The sequence below is a fragment of the Ochlerotatus camptorhynchus genome, unplaced genomic scaffold (genome assembly GCF_037179485.1).
Source record: "Ochlerotatus camptorhynchus isolate MF236.1 unplaced genomic scaffold, CSIRO-AGI_Acam_v1.1 ptg000228l, whole genome shotgun sequence".
Taxonomy (NCBI): domain Eukaryota; kingdom Metazoa; phylum Arthropoda; class Insecta; order Diptera; family Culicidae; genus Ochlerotatus; species Ochlerotatus camptorhynchus.
In genome coordinates this window covers 568,590-587,028 of record NW_027040718.1, presented here as the reverse complement: position 1 = coordinate 587,028, position 18,439 = coordinate 568,590, and the positions used below count along the sequence as shown (strand labels likewise).

Genomic DNA, 18,439 nt, shown 5'->3' with positions numbered 1-18,439 from the left:
ACCGTGTCACGAAAATGCTTCATTGACGATTACAGATGGGTGCATCATGAAAATAAGTTGGCATAGCCCCCAATCATTTGTTTTAATATAGTACACACATAAAACAACAGTACATAGGGAAAATGGTTCTAATGTTGGCCTATGGATCTAGGATTGGGCCCATCGCTAAAAATCTGCTATTTATCAATTTTATCTAAATGAACGCGTCATTGGGACGGTGCTAATCGATATTTTTAGTCACTATTGAAAATTTTGTCGATTGCTGAATTTAGGGGCATTTTGGCCGACATTACATCCACTTCTCCTAGTTAGTGTATGTACCGTAGTTGTATTACAACAACGAGATGAAAATGTGTATGAGAATATATTGGGCACGATGTAATAAAAGGGATGCAATAACTATAACATGTTTAATTACGAACCCTGCATGGATCAATTATTGTCAACAATAGGAATTGGGGATAAAATTTACAACAAGCTGAAAGGTGAAATCATCATCGTTTTGTATATGTAAACAATTCAAGGGGTTGATTATGCATCGATTGAAAGCTCTGTGTGCCAATTTGATTTATATTTTGATAATAAGCACATCAAGACGCCAATTGTTGATTTGACTCCCACTTTGACTGCACAGAAATAAAATGCAATAAATCAATAACATGGAACATTCAAGTGTAGAACCATAGAGGCAACTCTAAGACCAGAAGGTCCCGAAGAAACGAGCTCAACTTTTTGGCTCAGCTCTGGTACTATCTTCGGTCCCAAGCTAATCGATGCACCCCTCGTAACATAGGAAAATCCACGAACCCCTCATTTTATCTGTCAAACATTCATAGCGAATCAAAACAAACATAGTGTAGTACTAGAGTTTCGACTAGAATGGGGTACTTTAATCGATTTGCTTGGGACCAATAGGGTAGTCAAGTAGTGAGCCAATTTAAAATCGTTAGTTTCCACCGGTTGGTAGAACTGTTCCGCAGAATTTAATTTCACTTTTCAAATTCAATTCCCTTTCGAATGTTTATAAATTTCACTTTCTTATAATCCAGGCACCTGTTTCTACGTTAATAGAGGAAATAACGTGTTCCTGAGTTACTATGTCAATTATCGTTAGACGAGTAAATAAAATCTTGCAGAGCTCATTTTACTTCATGAGGATGTATAATGTTTCATGGCGTCATCGAGCTCCTTAATTATTTACCCCTAGCAATAGTTGGTATGGCTGCTGCTCGTTAAATAAATGGCATGAACATCAAATGAAAGGGTCTCTGTATGTTTTCTTACAACAAATGTAATATCAGTTCTTACAATGGACTGTAGCGTACAAGTAAGTTTTTCAAGAATGAATAAATACTTAAAAAGCTATTGGAAGACTACATTACATAATCTGTTCATGCGGTGGAACATTGCAAAGTCTGCATGATTTTTATGAAAATCTGTAGTAAAATCCTACATTTCTCTATTGGGTATGGAGTGTACTCAAAACCCCTATCTGAATTTTCCGTACACGTGTATGCAGCGGAAACATAAAATCAAATCATTAAATTCAGTTTATAATCTAGAAAGATTACTTCTGCCATCACCACCACAATCACCAGCACCAGCACCAGCACCAGCTTGCTTGCCTTATTTAATCCGATCCGATTTGCCAATGCTATTGCAAATTTAATTCATCAATTATAGTCCTCTGTTCCTTCAAGTGCTCATTCCTTTGCGCGTCTGAGTGATTTCGCTATCCACTACCCACTTCTATCAAGTGCCTCCGCGATTGTATCAGTCGGTTGGATGGCGTCCCTCGATGGTTGTCCTCCACCTTCACCAAGCTATGCTTTTCGATTTTAATTTATGATGATGATAGCAAATGGGTATATGTTCGTCCATGCAGGAACTTGGAGACCGATTCAACAGATGTTTCTTTTTTCAATTACTATTTGCAACAAATTACGACCGTTGTTCAACAAGACATGCTTGCACCTTACAACTACTGAGGGAGAAGAAAGCACAGGTAACTACTGTGAAGCGTCATTGACTTATGATAACGGCCTTTTGATTGCGTCGTTGATGTGGTCATTGGGGGCTTTTGTTTTGTGCCCAGGCTGGCTGTCAGACAACAGTGGAGTTTCTCACACAAGTCCGGCATTCCTGCTGTTTTGTTAGATAGACAGTGAATATTGCAAATTGAAAGTGAAATGATCCGTGAAAGAAAGGAACGGAAGCTGGGTCGTAACAGGGTTGCCAATGCTGTAAAGGGAAGCTCACGATGATGATGATGATGATGAGATGTTATTCAATAGGTCATTGTTACAAGGCAACTTGGGGACGGTCTTGAAGATGTTCGGGCTATTGTTGGACAGTGTATACCTACAATCACTTGTCACGACGAAGACGAACATCTTTTCTGCACCGCGATCTTAATGTAATCGTTCGACGTTTGCCGTCACCGTTGTCGAACGTCATCATCTTTGCAACACAACGGTGGTGAATAGAATGTATTGTATGGTAGCAGCGAAAGCGTATGCGGTAATAATATGATGCGATCATGTTGGGCTACCGGTGAAAGGGTTTGATCAGCTTTGTCTGTTGCTTTTTTTTAATTTGTTCAAATGTACAGCATTACAATGTTGACGCGAAAGTTTTGCACGCGTGCACAATTGAACAAAGCGTAGGTGATTATAGAGGGTATATATTTAAGAGCGTGAGTCCTTATACTGCCAATAAGTGCGTCACTGCGATTATGAAAAGTTGGCATCCCGCGGAAGGTGGCAGTGAGATTCGAATACAGATGTGTTAGGTTATTTTAATTGAATTGACGAAGTGCTGTGGTGAATTAAATGATTGAAAAGCAGTCGATTTAAGAGGAAGAATATCATTTATTCACGCAACCGGGAAATGTATGATTATATTACAAATTTGCATGAAAGTATGCACGATTTGCAATGTTTGACCGAATGAACGGATTCTGATATATGGTCGCTAGACGGATTTTTGAATAATTTGTTTTTTTTTTTTGTTAGCTTAATCTTCGAACAAAGTTTGTTTTCCCAAATACGTTGCCCTCCAACCAAATTCACAGCTACACGGCAACTTGGCGGAGCAAACCATTTTTTCATATCTTCTTCTTCTTCTTCTCCTTCTTCTTCTTCTTCCTCTTCTTCTTCTTCTTCTTCTTCTTCTTCTTCTTCTTCTTCTTCTTCTTCTTCTTCGCATTTCAAGCTTATTGCTTAATCATATAAGCTTATTGCGTGCTCTCAACTTAGTGTTCTAAATGTACTTCCAAAGTTATTAATTGGATTTTCGTCTGTATGAGTTATTGTTGGTTGGGAAAATTCGCGTTTTTTTTAAACCTAAAACAGTAGACAAACACAAGAGAGAGAGGGCTTGTGCCGCTTCCTCAAAGGATACTGAAGGGAGGAAAATCGTAGCCTTAAGGTTCAATTTACTTTGATGCTTTTTGGAAAATTTCAAAAGCAGTTTTTTCCGACGCATTATTTCAGATTGCAAAAAGCTCGCACTATTCGATTCCTTTTGATATTTTACACAAAATGACGCAAGCTTTTTGCAATCTAAAAGAATGCGTAGAAAAAAACTGCTTTTAAATTTTTAAAAAAATGTATCAAAGTAAATTGAACCTTAAGCTAAAAATGGATACGCATATTCTGAAAAGAGGATTGGCAACATTGATTGAACAGAGCCATCTTAGAGATGGAAAATTAGAGAAGTAAACAGGCGTCCGTGTGAACAATACCATAGCGAAGTGCAGTGACGTGGTTCATACCCCCCCTCCTTTTAGGGGCTCGGGATGGAAGGACTGCCTCCGTTCAGGACCTCTTGTGCTTTTGTACATCTTGTACCCCTCGCACCGTACAATAAAACGGTCTCACACGGCTCGGCTCGGAAGTCAAGATGGCTTCCGAGCCTAATCGCTAATGATCTTCGATCGTCCATCAGGGACGATTCCCTTAGGCTGGTGGCCTTAACTGCCAAGGAGGGTCCCGTCTCGGCTCGACCAAGGTGGCCATGCCACGGTCAGCCGATGCCGTCAACGACGGAAGCCAAACGAGCCAGCAACGCCTGCTGAGCCGTTTGTCGCTGTTTGCAGCCCACGCCGCATGTTTCCGGCCACACGGTAGTGCAAGTGTGACACCGTAGGGGATCCCGCTGCAGCAGTGAGTACATTGCATAATTTAAACCCTCTCACACACGTCACATATATGTGAAAAGCCACACCCACACGCCACAGAAAAGGGCAATAATTGTTTTAGAAAATGTGAATGTTCCTGTGTTTTCATACTTTGCCCGCGTAGCCCCTCCGAATACCCAGTAACATGTCGGCCCTGTGACACAGTTCAGGGGTCTCATGCTTCTGAGTTAGGTACCCGGGAGTGTTTGGTCATGCCATAGTCACACTATGCCCAGGGAAGTCGAGAAAATTTCCAACCCGAAAAGATTCCCTCGACCGGGAATCGAACCCGCTGCCTCCGGCTTGGTGACTAGACTATGAGGCACCACCTCACTCCGCTTGTTATATAACCCCACCCTCACAAAGCGACATGAAAACCATTTTTTTTCGTTGGGTTCTAGTCGTGCGGTATATGATAAACTTCTCATCCATATCACTTCATTTTCCCCGACTGGCACGCTCTTCAGCGATCAGCCACAGACCAAGCTCAAACAAGAGCAATTTATTCCATTTCCCCATCAAACCACTGCACAAAAAAATGCTTGTCACAGAAACCCAACAATAGATCAGCGCGGTCGAGTCACACCGTCAGTGCTGCAAAATCTCGACAATACACGGTGATATTGACAATTCTGCTTTGGTCACTCATTTGAGCTAACAGTCACAGTCTAGGCAAACCATGTCAAACCTGAACTACTTGGATAACATTAATGTGACACAGAATGTAAGTTATTACACTTTTTACTACCAGGTAAATCTTTGTCATTGAAGACAAAATGAATGAGATTTTGACGAAGGCTTTTTTGAGGATCAAGTCAGCAAGTGAGTCTGGGCTACAAAATGGTGAGTTTACACCTGGAAGGAGCGGAATACCTAGCCCTGGTCCTCACAAGCTTCTACTTTACGCCTCCACGAGTCATATGATAACAAAAGCCTACCAGCTGAAACATGGACACAGCTGGGTGGCGCAGCCTGGGCAATGTTGCCAGTCCGGCAATAGCAAAGTGAAGAGGTGCGACGCGAACACTGGTGCGATAACCATAAAGGGTGATACGGTCAAAATTTGGTCAAGGGAAAACGCGTGTAAATCGGTGAAATCGTTTATTTAAAAAATCAAATTAAATTTCTTTTTCAAGTTCAATTAGTATAAAATTCAGGAAAAATATTCAGTTAGGCTTCCGCTTTTCCAAATCCGAATTGCCGGGCCTTACGCTTGACCCCTGCCATCAGATTTTGTACAGCCACCTTGTCCACCTTCTTCGCCGCAGAAAGCCAGTTTACCTTGAACTGCTGCTCGCCCTTAGCAGTTTTTTTGGTCTTCTTTAGGTCCCGCTTGACAATAGCCCAGTATTTCTCAATTGGGCGGAGCTCTGGCGTGTTGGGAGGGTTCTTGTCCTTGGGAACCACCTGCACGTTGTTGGCGGCGTACCACTCCATGGCCTTTTTACCGTAATGGCAAGATGCCAAATCCGGCCAAAACAGTACGGAACAACCGTGTTTCTTCAGGAAAGGCAGCAGACGTTTATTCAAACACTCTTTCACGTAAATTTCTTGGTTGACAGTCCCGGAATCTATGAAAATGCTGCTTTACAAGCCACAGGTACAGATGGCTTGCCAAACCAGATATTTCTTTGCGAACTTTGACAGTTTCATGTGCATGAAAACATCTGCTACCTTTCCCCTTCCTTTTGCCGTATAAAACTCCTGTCCCGGAAGCTGCTTGTAGTCGGCTTTGACGTAGGTTTCGTCGTCCATTACCATGCAGTCAAACTTCGTCAGCATCGTCGTGTACAGCCTCCGGGATCGCGCTTTGGCCGTCGTATTTTGTTTATCATCGCGATTTGGAGTCACTACCTTCTTGTAAGTCGATAGTCCGGCTCGTTTTTTGGCTCGATGCACGGTTGTAGACGATACACCCAGCTTATTTGCGGCATCTCGGAGAGAGAGGTTAGGGTTTCGCTTGAAACTACCGGCAACTCTCTTTGTCGTCTCAGCGGCTTCCGGTTTTCGATTTCCCCCCGATCCAGACTTCCTGGCTGTCGACAAACGTTCCCCAAACACTTTAATTACATTTGTAACGGTTGATTTGGCAACTTTTAGCGATTTTGCCAACTTTGCGTGCGAGTAGCTCGGATTTTCGCGATGCGCGAGCAAAATTTTGATACGCTGCTCTTCTTGCTTGGACGGCATTTTGACAACTGAAGAGTGAATTCCAAAATCAAAATAGGAGCAACATTCTACACACACACACCTTCAAAATGAGGGGTGTTCAGATTTTTTAAATGCAAAATTGAAAGAAATACGTCAAGTTGATATTGACCAAATTTTGACCGTATCACCCTTTAGTACGGTGATAGAGGAAATGCTTCACCAAACCCGCGCGTCTGTTCACGATGGAGGTGCGGCTCAAAACGGCGTCTGTTCTTCATGTTATGAGCGGCTGATCACCGTCCTAGTGCCAGCGTGAGACTCTAAACAGAGCTGTGCACGATGGTCCCCCGGCGAGACAGGGGGTTGGGGCAGGCCCAACAAGCCGCCCTGGAAAAAAACATAAAGTTGCAAATACTGAAGAAAGAAATACGGATCGGAACAATCGGCACAGACCTACGCGACGAAATAAGGACTACGATTGGAAATTCGGAACATGGAACTGCAAGTCGCTTGGCTTCTCGGGCTACGATAGGTTAGTCTACGACGTACTTCAACCACGCAACTTCGAAGTCGTAGCACTGCAGGAACTTTGCTGGACGGGACAAATGGTATGGAAAAGCTGGCATCGAGCGGCTACTTTCTACCAGAGCTGTGACACCACCAACAAGCTGGAAACCGGCTTTGTAGTGCTGGGTAAGATGCGCCAACGCGTGATTGGTTGGCAGCCGATCAACGCGAGGATGGGCAAGTTGAGGATTAAGGGCCGTTTCTTCAACTACAGCATCATCAACGTGCACTGCCCACACGAAGGGAGACCCGACGACGAGAAAGAAGCGTTCTATGCGCAGCTGGAGCAGGTGTACGACGTCTGTTCGCAACGGGATGTCAAAATCGTCATCGGCGACATGAACGTTCAAGAAGAAGCGTCAGCAGGAAGACCGAGATCGCGAGGCGATGGAAAATATGTACCGCGTAAACGACACACGGAAATTCTACGAGAAGCTAAATAGTTTGCGAAAAGCTACGTGCCGCAAGTCGATATGTGCAAGGACTTGGACGGTAACCTTCTCACGAACGAGTGTGAGGTGATTGAGAGGTGGAAGCAATACTATGACGAGCACTTCAACGGTGAAGCAGCATAAAACGAAGGTGGCACGGCAACAGACCTTGGAGCATGCGCAGAAGACGACAGGCTACCGGTCCCTGATCTTCAAGAAATTGAGGAGTAGATTGGTTGGCTGTAGAACAACAAAGCAACTGGTGTAGATCCACTACCAAGTGAGCTATTGAATTACGGTGGTGCAGCACTGGCTAGAGCTCTGCACTGGGTAATTGCCAAGATTTGGGAGGAGGAGATATTACCGGAGGAGTGGATGGAAGGTGTCGTATGTCCAATCTACAAAAAGGGCGACAAGTTGGATTGCTGCAACTACCGCGCGATCACACTGCTGAGCGCCGCCTACAAGGTACTCTCCCAAATTCTATGCCACCGCCTGTCACCATTTGCAAGAGAGTTCGTGGGGCACTACCACGGACCAAATTTTCGCGATTCGGCAGGTTCTGCAGAAATGCCGCGAATACAACGTGCCCACACATCATTTGTTCATCGATTTCAAATCCGCATATGACACAATCGATCGAGATCAGCTATGGCATATTATGCAGGCGTATGGATTTCCGGATAAACTGACGCGATTGGTCAAGGCGACGATGCATCAAGTGATGTGCTTTGTTCGAGTATCGGGGACACTCTCGAGTCCCTTTGAATCTCGGTGATGGACTGTCGTGTCTGCTATTCAACATCGCGTTAGAAGGTGTGATCAGAAGAGCTGGGATAGACACGAGTGGCACGATCTTCAGGAAGTCCATCCAGCTCCTTGACTTCGCCGATGACATTGACATCATGGCACGGAACTTTGAGACGATGGTGGAAACGCACATCAGACTGAAGGTTGAAACTAGGCGGATTGGACTTGCCATCAACGCATCAAAGACAAAATACATGAAAGGAAGAGGTTCTAGGGAAGACAATGTTAGCCTCCCACCCCGAGTTCAGATTGACGGTGACGAAATCGAGGTGGTCGATGAGTTGGGCTCACTGGTGAATGCCGAAAATGATACCAGCAGAGAAATTCGAAGACGCATTATGGCAGGGAATCGTGCCTACTTTGGATTCCGGAGGACGCTCCGGTCGAATAAAATTCACCGCCGCACGTAGTTGACTGTCTACAAGACGCTGATTAGACCGGTGGTCCTTTACGGCCACGAGACCTGGACTATGCTCGTAGAAGACCAACACACCCTTGGTGTTTTCGAACGGAAGGTGTTGCGTCCATCTACGGTGGAGTGCAGATGGATGACGGAACGTGGAGGAGGTGAATGAACCACGAATTGCACGAACTACTGGGAGAACCATCCATCGTCCACATTGCAAAAACTGGGCGACTACGGTGGGCTGGGAACGTCGTAAGAATGTGTAACCAGTGGTGTGTCTATCTGTCTAAGATTGTTGAGATTGTCGCGATTCGATTGTGTTTCGATTTAAATGTTATGAATGCCAGGAAAGGATTCAAATATTAGTGCCAACACCGCCCACCACCCACTGGACAGCACGCAACCACTCCACGAAGTTCCGCTACTCACAGCCAGATGCCGCTGACAGCAGGATTGGGAGGCCATCGGGAGGTGGTGTAAAAGGGGCCATGATGGGGCGAAATTGGGCTGAAGAAAAATGGATTAACGATCGAGAGCGCAAGGAAATCACCCGCCATCGTTGCTAGCGAATTGCCTGGCAAAAGTTAAAAGTGGTAGTCGAAAACCAAGCTAGACAAATCCAAATCGAATGTGATATACATCAAAGTGAATGATTGTTATTCGAGTTAAAGTTAGTAGCCTGCACGAGTCTTGAGGCGCGAAACTCGATCAGTAGTGGAGGAGGAGCCAACCTACTGAAATATCCAGGACCCCGTAGTTTACCGTTTACCGTTATCATTATCTACGGCGCGAACCAGCCGCGTTTACTAGTCCGTGTTCATCGCCATTGTGGATCGGCCTTGAGCGTCGTGGACACGTTATACAGTTCGCGAACGGCTCGGCAAACGGTACCGTGGGAGCACCCGTAGGAGAAGAGGAGAGTGAAGGGTTAAGAGGTGAATCGACTGGGCAACCCACAGTCGAAACCGAGGGACGAAGAACAGAAGCAAAGGAAAGGAGAAAGTGAAGGTGAAGGTGTAGCGGAACGGAGGAGAAGGGGGCCCCCATCGACAACGGAAGACGAAGGAAGAACTACCGAAGGTTAAGGTAGGAGATAACCGATAAGAAAGTGGGAAAGTAGGGAAATAAACGAGACCTGTGTGTGAGAGTTCATCGGGGTGTGTAAAGAGTATTTGAGTGTTTCCTTGGCCGCGATAGTCACACGTGTATGCCGACCCTGAGGCAGTGTAGAGGGGGGTCTCATTAATGCTGGGCAGGGAGTACCCCAATTGTTACACTTGGCGCCCAACTGAAAATTTGCGTAGACTATCAGTGTTCGGGTACACTTGAATACCGATTGCGTGTCTTTGCAGAAGTCTCTGGGAAAACATCCAGACTTCGCGAACAAACTTGACCAAAACACACAAAACAGGTAACCGGGTTGATGAAAGAAAATTCAATAGAATTTGTTTATTAAGAGGGGTCTTGGATGTCAGTTAATGGTCTTAATAGCTACCAACAATTGAGTAAAGCAAACTAAAATCGTACAAGTCTAGTTGTTGGAGTATTTTCGCGGTGAATTCCGGAATCAGTAGTGTTGTGTGAATTTCAGATTGTAAAAAAAAAAAAAAACACCAAACAAACAAAAAAAAAAAACGTTTATTAAAACGGACTAAAACTAGGATTTTAAAATTATTTGCTTCAATAGGGAGCGTGAATAAATTTTAGAATTTCCAATTTTTTTTTTTAATTAACTGCTTTCAAGCAACGAAAGTGTGCAAAAATAGAATTTTTCAATTAATTTTGATTGGCAGCTCCACTTGAGCAAAATTTAAGTTTCTTTTTGATTTTTATTTATCGATTTTCTCGTGGTTGAATGTCAATAGCAGCGATGGAGATGCTTCATATTACGGCACAGTACCATGCGATGAATCCAGGTCATCTGACCATAGATGAACTGGAACACGAACTGAAGATACGCGGTAGCACGACGGATGCTTCTCGTAGTGCATCAGAACGAACGTTGAGATGTCGCCTGAAAGAGGAAAAAGACAAATCAGATGTTGCATTTCAGTTTGTTAGTGAATCCGTAGTAGAAGAGTTGGAGGTTTGTGATGGAAAGCTGAATGGCATCAAGAACCATTTAGAAAAGCGAAGGTCGAAGAGAGCACCAGATCAGCTGTTTAAAACCAGGCTCATTCACATCCTCTTCCGAATGCATCGACTGAGAGCCAATACTAAAAAGGAGGATGAAATTAACAGTCTGGCGGTCATAGCCGGAGAGTGTGTAAAGCTGCTCAGTGTATACTTCTCGGCAAACTCACACCTTCCAGAAGTGAGAGAAGCTGAGTTGGCGATCATCAACGAGAGCTTACACCAACTTCGTAATGAGGAAGTGAACGAGAACGCTGATCATGAGCTGGAGGAAATCGTAAATGAAAACCTAGTAGAGAGGTCTACTGAGGATAGTGTTAGTGGGTTGAGAGGAAAGGAGAGTAACGAGGTGAGTGCTGTGGGTGGTAGTGAGTCTGAAAAGGTGGACAGTGAGAAGGATAGATTGGCGGATGAAATCAGACAACTGGCGTCGGTTGTGAGCCTTTTGCTTCAACGTATCACAGTGCTGGAATCTAAACAACCAGTAAGTCAGAGTCAGTCACAGGATGTCCCACTCCAAACCAACAATAGTACTCGGATTGAGGAAAGAGTTACTCAAGAGAAAAGGGTCGAAAAAACTCAACCTAAACCAGTAGATTTCTTAGACTGGATTAAGCAAAAAAACGATTCGATAGAAACGCTGAAGAGCGCAGAAGAGAAGAAAACAGTAGCAAATAAAGAGAACGAAATTAGTGACAGAGATAGAGAGAAAAGTAGATCAATGAACAGTAGTAGTAGATTTCCAATCCATAAATGGGCAATACGTTATGACGGAATGGATAATGGGAGAAGATTGAATGAATTTTTAAAGGAGGTGGAATTCAATGCTAGGTCAGAAGGTTTTTCAGGAGCTGAATTATTTCAGGGTGCTCACCATTTGTTCACACAGAAGGCGAGATCCTGGTTCATGGAGGTTAGTACGGAATTGAATACGTGGGATGAACTGGTAGAGGAATTGAAGAAAGAATTTCTACCTGTGGACATCGATTACGTGTACGAACGGCAAGCTAATAACCGAAAGCAAGGTTCCAGGGAGAAGTTCCAGGATTTTTACTTGGACATGGTCCGGATTTTTCGCTGCATGTCGATTCCATGGGATGAAAAACGGAAGTTTGACGTCCTATTCCGCAATACTCGGGACGACTGCCGTATTGCAATGCTGGCTGCGAACGTCGATTCAATACCTAAAATGAAAGATTTTGGTAAGCGGTTCGATTCGATAAACTGGCACATGTACCAGAAGAAAGACGTGAGGTTTTCAAGGAAAGAGGTAGTGCAGATCGATGAGGTTAGACAACAGCAGTCGTTCCAAGACCATCGAGACAGGTACCAGAACAGAAACCAGAATAGAGGAGATTCCAATCGCCAGTTTGAACCAGGCGAAAATCAGCTGTATCAGAAGCGTAACTGGAAACAACAACAAGAGAAGGAAAATCAGAACAACCAGAAGTACACAAATTTCATCAAACCGAAAACGAAGCCGGACAATACACAACAACTGAGGAGAACAGATCCTGGTCCCAGTGGAACTAGTGCCCTACAGAGGATCGTTAGTGCGTACATTCCGGTGAGGAAGAATGTATGCTACAATTGCCATGAAGGTGGGCATGACTTTAGGGACTGTACCAGGGAACGGAAAATGTTCTGCGAACGTTGTGGATTCCCGGGCTTTCTAACGAAGGATTGTCCTTATTGCCAGTCAAAAAATGGGCCGAAGACTGCCTAGAGAGGCAAGACAGTCTTCAAAACAACTCCACAAGACCTCACATAGAGCCAGCAGTTCCAGAGACTCTCGAACAGCTAGGCTATTCACGAGTGAGTGGAGATACAGCCGAGGAGTTAGAGATAGCCACAATGCTCGTGACACTCAGCGATGACCCAAGACCATTCGTGAGGGTGGAAATATGGGGAATTTCTCTCATAGGACTGTTAGACAGTGGTGCAGCCAGAACAGTGTTAGGAATAGGTGGTAGGAAGCTAGTGAGTTCTCTAAATTTGAAATTGAGATCCACGAATGTTAATTTAAAGACAGCAGGAGGACAAAATTTAGATGTCGTAGGGACCACCGACATTCCAATAACATTCAACGGAGAAACTAAACTCTTACCGGTCTTGGTTGCTCCCAACCTAAATCGTCGTTGCATCTTGGGATATGACTTCTGGCAGGCCTTTGGAATTCGTCCAACAATTTCCCAGTCCATCGAAGTGATCGATGAAGCTGAAACAAAACGAAGGGAAAGCGTTAGTGAGCTGAACGATGACCAAAAACGGCAACTGGAGCAGGTGAAAAGCTTATTCTTAGCAGCGAGTCCAGGCCACTTGGGGAAAACTAGTCTCATCGAGCACAAAATCGAGATGAAAGACGAATTTTTAAATGCTGACCCAGTTCGCAAAAATCCGTACCCTTGGAGCCCAGAAATACAGAAAAAGATACATCGAGCGCTGGATAATATGGTTAGGGACGGAGTCGTCGAGCCATCCGAGTCGGATTGGGCTTTACCGGTCGTTCCCGTTGAAAAACGAGAAAGAGAAGACGTGAGACTATGTCTCGACGCGAGAAAGCTCAATGAACGAACGAAGAGGGATGCATACCCTCTCCCTCATCAAAATAGGATATTGAGTCAATTGGGTCCATTCAAGTATTTGACCACAATTGACCTTTCACAAGCCTTTCTCCAAGTACCCTTGAACTGCGAGTCCCGAAAATTTACTGCTTTTTCAGTACCAGGGAAGGGACTTTTCCAGTTCACTAGGCTGCCCTTCGGACTGGTGAATAGTCCAGCAACGCTGAGTAAGCTGATGGACAGAGTGTTGGGGCATGGAGAACTAGAACCAGCCATTTTCGTCTACCTGGATGACATTGTGGTAGCGAGCCACACGTTTGAGGAGCACGTGCAGAAGTTAAGGGATTTGGCACGAAGGTTGAAAGAGGCAAATTTATACATAAATGTAGAAAAATCGAAATTCTGCTGCTACGAATTGCCTTACCTCGGTTACATCCTTTCCGAAAAAGGATTACGGCCTAACCCTGATCGAGTCCAAGCGATTCTGGGATACGAGGCCCCGAAGTCAGTAAGGTCATTGAGAAGATTCCTCGGTATGGTAAACTATTACCGCAGGTTTATCGATAAATTCAGCGAACTCACTGCACCACTCACCGATTTGTTGAAAAATAAACCGAAGAAAGTGCAGTGGAATGAAGCAGCAGAATATGCGTTTAAAGCCATAAAGGAGAGGCTAATTACTGCCCCTGTTATGACTAATCCCGATTTCAGCGTGTCATTTTGCGTGCAGACGGATGCTAGCGATACCGCTCTCGCAGGTGTGCTCACTCAGGTTCACAATGGGGTCGAGAGAGTGATAGCTTATCACTCAGAGAAACTAAAAGGAGCCGAGCTCAATTATCATGCAGCAGAAAAGGAGGGGTTGGCTGCCCTTCGCTGTATTGAGAAGTTTCGATGCTACATCGAGGGCACTCACTTTACCCTCGTCACGGATTCATCGGCACTCTCTTTCATAATGAGAGCCAAATGGAGATCCTCATCGCGTTTGAGCCGATGGAGCATTACGCTGCAACAGTTTGATATGGAGGTCAAACACCGTAAAGGAAAAGAAAACATTGTCCCTGATGCACTATCCCGGTCCATTGAGGCACTTGAGGTTGTAGAGGCAGACAAATGGTACCAAAACCTATTCAAAGCCGTGGAAAATGATCCCGAAAAGTACGTCGACTTCCGGATCGAAGATGGGAAATTGTTCAAATTTGTAGCTGCTCAATCCGATGTGCTGGACTACAGATTTGAATGGAAGGAATGCGTTCCTGAATCTGAACGTCCACGAATCATTCGGCAGGAACACGACGAAATGATGCACATTGGATTTGAGAAATGCATCGAAAAAATAAAAAGGAAGTACTATTGGCCTAGAATGAGTGCTAACGTGAAAAAATACGTTGGGAAGTGTGAGACGTGCAAGGAGAGCAAACACTCCACAACATCGACTGCGCCAGAAATGGGAAATCAACGAATCACTAGCAGACCTTTTCAGATTGTGTGCATGGACTATATACAGTCTCTACCCCGAAGCAAGCAAGGCAATGCCCACTTGTTAGTCGTCTTAGACATTTTTTCTAAGTACTGTCTACTTGCTCCGGTGAAGAAGATCTCTGCTTCGAGTCTGTGCACAATCCTCGAGGAAAGGTGGTTTCGAAGGCTGTCTGTCCCGCAGTACATTATTACAGATAACGCCACTACTTTTTTGTCAAAAGAGTTCCAAGAACTGTTAAGGAAATACGACATTCAGCACTGGGCCAATGCACGACATCGATGTCAAGCGAACCCGGCAGAACGTCTAAATAGAACAATAAATTCAATGATCCGCACGTACGTTCGCCAGGACCAGAAACTCTGGGACTCAAAAATTTCAGAAATTGAGTTTGTTCTGAATAACACCGTACATGGATCAACGAAGTTTACCCCTCATCGAGTGATCTTCGGCCATGATATGGTAACACGAGGATCAGATCATCGGAGGGAGAATGAGAACGAGCTCTCAGAAGAAGGCCGTGCGGAAAGAATGAAGGTAGTCAGCAAAAAGAACTTCGAGCTCGTGAGGGAAAATTTGAAGAGAGCCCACGAGAACACGAAAAGGCAATATGATCTACGCCACAAACGATACTCACCGACATTCACTGTCGGACAACGGGTGTTTAAAAGGAGTTTCACCTTATCAGCAGCCAACAAGGACTTCAACGCGAAGATAGGCCCACAATATAGACCGTGCGTCATCGTGGCAAAGAAGGGCAATAGTTCATACGAGGTCGCAGATCTGAACGGAAGATCGCTAGGAGTCTTCTCAGCAGCGGATCTAAAGACCTAAAATAGAAAAATATAGAAACACAGCGTGGTACCACTGATTAGTTAACGTTGATTCTTGAGTGATAGAAGGTCAATGGTGAGGAGGATAGCTGGACCGATAACATTTTCATCTGGTGCTGTTTTCCTAATCCTATTGCGAAATTCTGAATCGAGGAGAGAATCAATTGTTAAGGAGATATAGTGTTTACTATTAACACATCCATAAATGAATGCATTCATAGAGAAAATCGTAAGAATTTATTTTAAGCTCAGGCCTAAATATTAGTAGTTTGGGTTTTTTTTTTATTTACATTTTGTTGGAGAATAGCTGTGACCATTTCTAAAAGCTCGGCTATGCACCTAATGCAATCAATTGACTTACAAACAATATCGTAAACAAGTTTGTGATATTGAATCGTAAGTAATTGATAATTGCAGTACAAAATATGAGAGTGTGAACGTTTGAGAAAATAGTACATGACCATTAAATGTAAAACATAATCAATAGTTTTCATAGTTTCAACAACCGTCCAATACAATGTTCGTCAAGCCAATCCATTATCACCATAGATCCAATTTTAATCACTTCACATAGCTTTTGTATACTTACCATATTGTGTGTTCACCATACCAATCATCCTCATATAAACGAATTTCCATCTAAATTCACTGGTCAAAAGGATCTTATGGAAGAAGTGACACCAAAATGATCACTGGGCCCAATTTAGACACAATGTCATCAAATTGATATTTAATTCTTCTAAAGAGCACACTTTGACCTGGACTTTAGCCAGAAATTCTTACTACTCACCACGTTGCACAATAGCCACGGAATAATAGGATTGTCAGTTTGGTTGTTCACAGTCTTTCATACGCACACACTGCTAAAACTGATAACGATTCATTAAAAAAGCCACAGTTGATCAATACTGATAATGGCTTACTCCGACATTTGAAAAACGTTTCTAAAGGTGATGAATGTTCACACCGTACTCATGAGTAACTTTGTACATATTGTAATTATTATTCCGGAATTCTTTATATTATTGCCATGGTATATTTTAAATTTGCATGATTATAAATAATAATTTGTTAAGTAAGTAGTTTGGTTTTTAGAATATTAGATTAGTTTGATTTGTGATTATTTTATTTCGTTTTGCTTAAATGTTGGTCCCGAAAATAAGACAGTGTAAATGGGTTCGCTGGAGACCGGAATCGCAAGATGTTGATGGTCAGTAGGAGGTTTTAACCTTGAAACTGAGTAGAGTTGGTTTACCAACGATGATAACTTATGACCCCGACCCAAATTATTCACTGTTAAATAAAACGCTACTCTTTCCCTAGCTAACATCCGTGATTCGATACTTTTGAACAAGTTTGAGGTTTTAATTCATTAGTTTGTGTTAAAAACAAAGTGTGTGAGTAAGTTTCGTTTTGCTTGGGAAAATGCTGGTTCAGAGGTACGCGTCACAATTTTGGAATTCTTGTGTATGAAAACAAAAAAAAAAAATTCGGCTTCACCGACATTTTTTTTTAACCCGAGCGGAGGGAGAGTGTAACCAGTGGTGTGTCTATCTGTCTAAGATTGTTGAGATTGTCGCGATTCGATTGTGTTTCGATTTAAATGTTATGAATGCCAGGAAAGGATTCAAATATTAGTGCCAACACCGCCCACCACCCACTGGACAGCACGCAACCACTCCACGAAGTTCCGCTACTCACAGCCAGATGCCGCTGACAGCAGGATTGGGAGGCCATCGGGAGGTGGTGTAAAAGGGGCCATGATGGGGCGAAATTGGGCTGAAGAAAAATGGATTAACGATCGAGAGCGCAAGGAAATCACCCGCCATCGTTGCTAGCGAATTGCCTGGCAAAAGTTAAAAGTGGTAGTCGAAAACCAAGCTAGACAAATCCAAATCGAATGTGATATACATCAAAGTGAATGATTGTTATTCGAGTTAAAGTTAGTAGCCTGCACGAGTCTTGAGGCGCGAAACTCGATCAGTAGTGGAGGAGGAGCCAACCTACTGAAATATCCAGGACCCCGTAGTTTACCGTTTACCGTTATCATTATCTACGGCGCGAACCAGCCGCGTTTACTAGTCCGTGTTCATCGCCATTGTGGATCGGCCTTGAGCGTCGTGGACACGTTATACAGTTCGCGAACGGCTCGGCAAACGGTACCGTGGGAGCACCCGTAGGAGAAGAGGAGAGTGAAGGGTTAAGAGGTGAATCGACTGGGCAACCCACAGTCGAAACCGAGGGACGAAGAACAGAAGCAAAGGAAAGGAGAAAGTGAAGGTGAAGGTGTAGCGGAACGGAGGAGAAGGGGGCCCCCATCGACAACGGAAGACGAAGGAAGAACTACCGAAGGTTAAGGTAGGAGATAACCGATAAGAAAGTGGGAAAGTAGGGAAATAAACGAGACCTGTGTGTGAGAGTTCATCGGGGTGTGTAAAGAGTATTTGAGTGTTTCCTTGGCCGCGATAGTCACACGTGTATGCCGACCCTGAGGCAGTGTAGAGGGGGGTCTCATTAATGCTGGGCAGGGAGTACCCCAATTGTTACAGATTCTAATCTTTCTTCGTGCGTGATTGAAAAAGGAAACCATTCAATGCTACAATATTCCAGAATTGACCTCACAAAGGCAATATATAGTGTTTTAATTGTGTATGAATCCTGAAAGCTATAGGATGCTGCACGCTGACGTCACGAATGAACGCGATGAACCCGCATTCATCAGTTTGACATCCAGTGGTGGTTTGTTTACCTTTGCTTGTTAGTCGATTCATTTGAATTTGAGGTTTAAAAAAAAAATAATTAAAAGATATGATATTCGACTAGGGGAATTTACGTATTCTCGGCAACCTAAGCAGTGACCTTCTTTCTATAGCCTTTTTCTCTA

At 43.8% G+C, this 18,439-nt stretch overlaps 1 protein-coding gene across 1 annotated transcript; it reads right to left on the bottom strand.

Annotated features, from left to right (window-relative positions):
* Positions 1-10,284: 10,284 nt before the first annotated feature.
* On the bottom strand, positions 10,285-16,484 carry LOC135703968 (uncharacterized). The gene is made up of 5 exons (XM_065225324.1): positions 16,145-16,484; positions 15,360-15,552; positions 12,786-12,896; positions 11,653-11,862; positions 10,285-10,559 (listed from the first exon to the last, which is right to left on the bottom strand). Exons 1-4 carry the CDS (start codon positions 16,145-16,147, stop codon positions 11,729-11,731), a joined length of 441 nt encoding a protein of 146 aa, XP_065081396.1. The 5' UTR covers positions 16,148-16,484; the 3' UTR covers positions 10,285-10,559; positions 11,653-11,728.
* Positions 16,485-18,439: the final 1,955 nt, after the last annotated feature.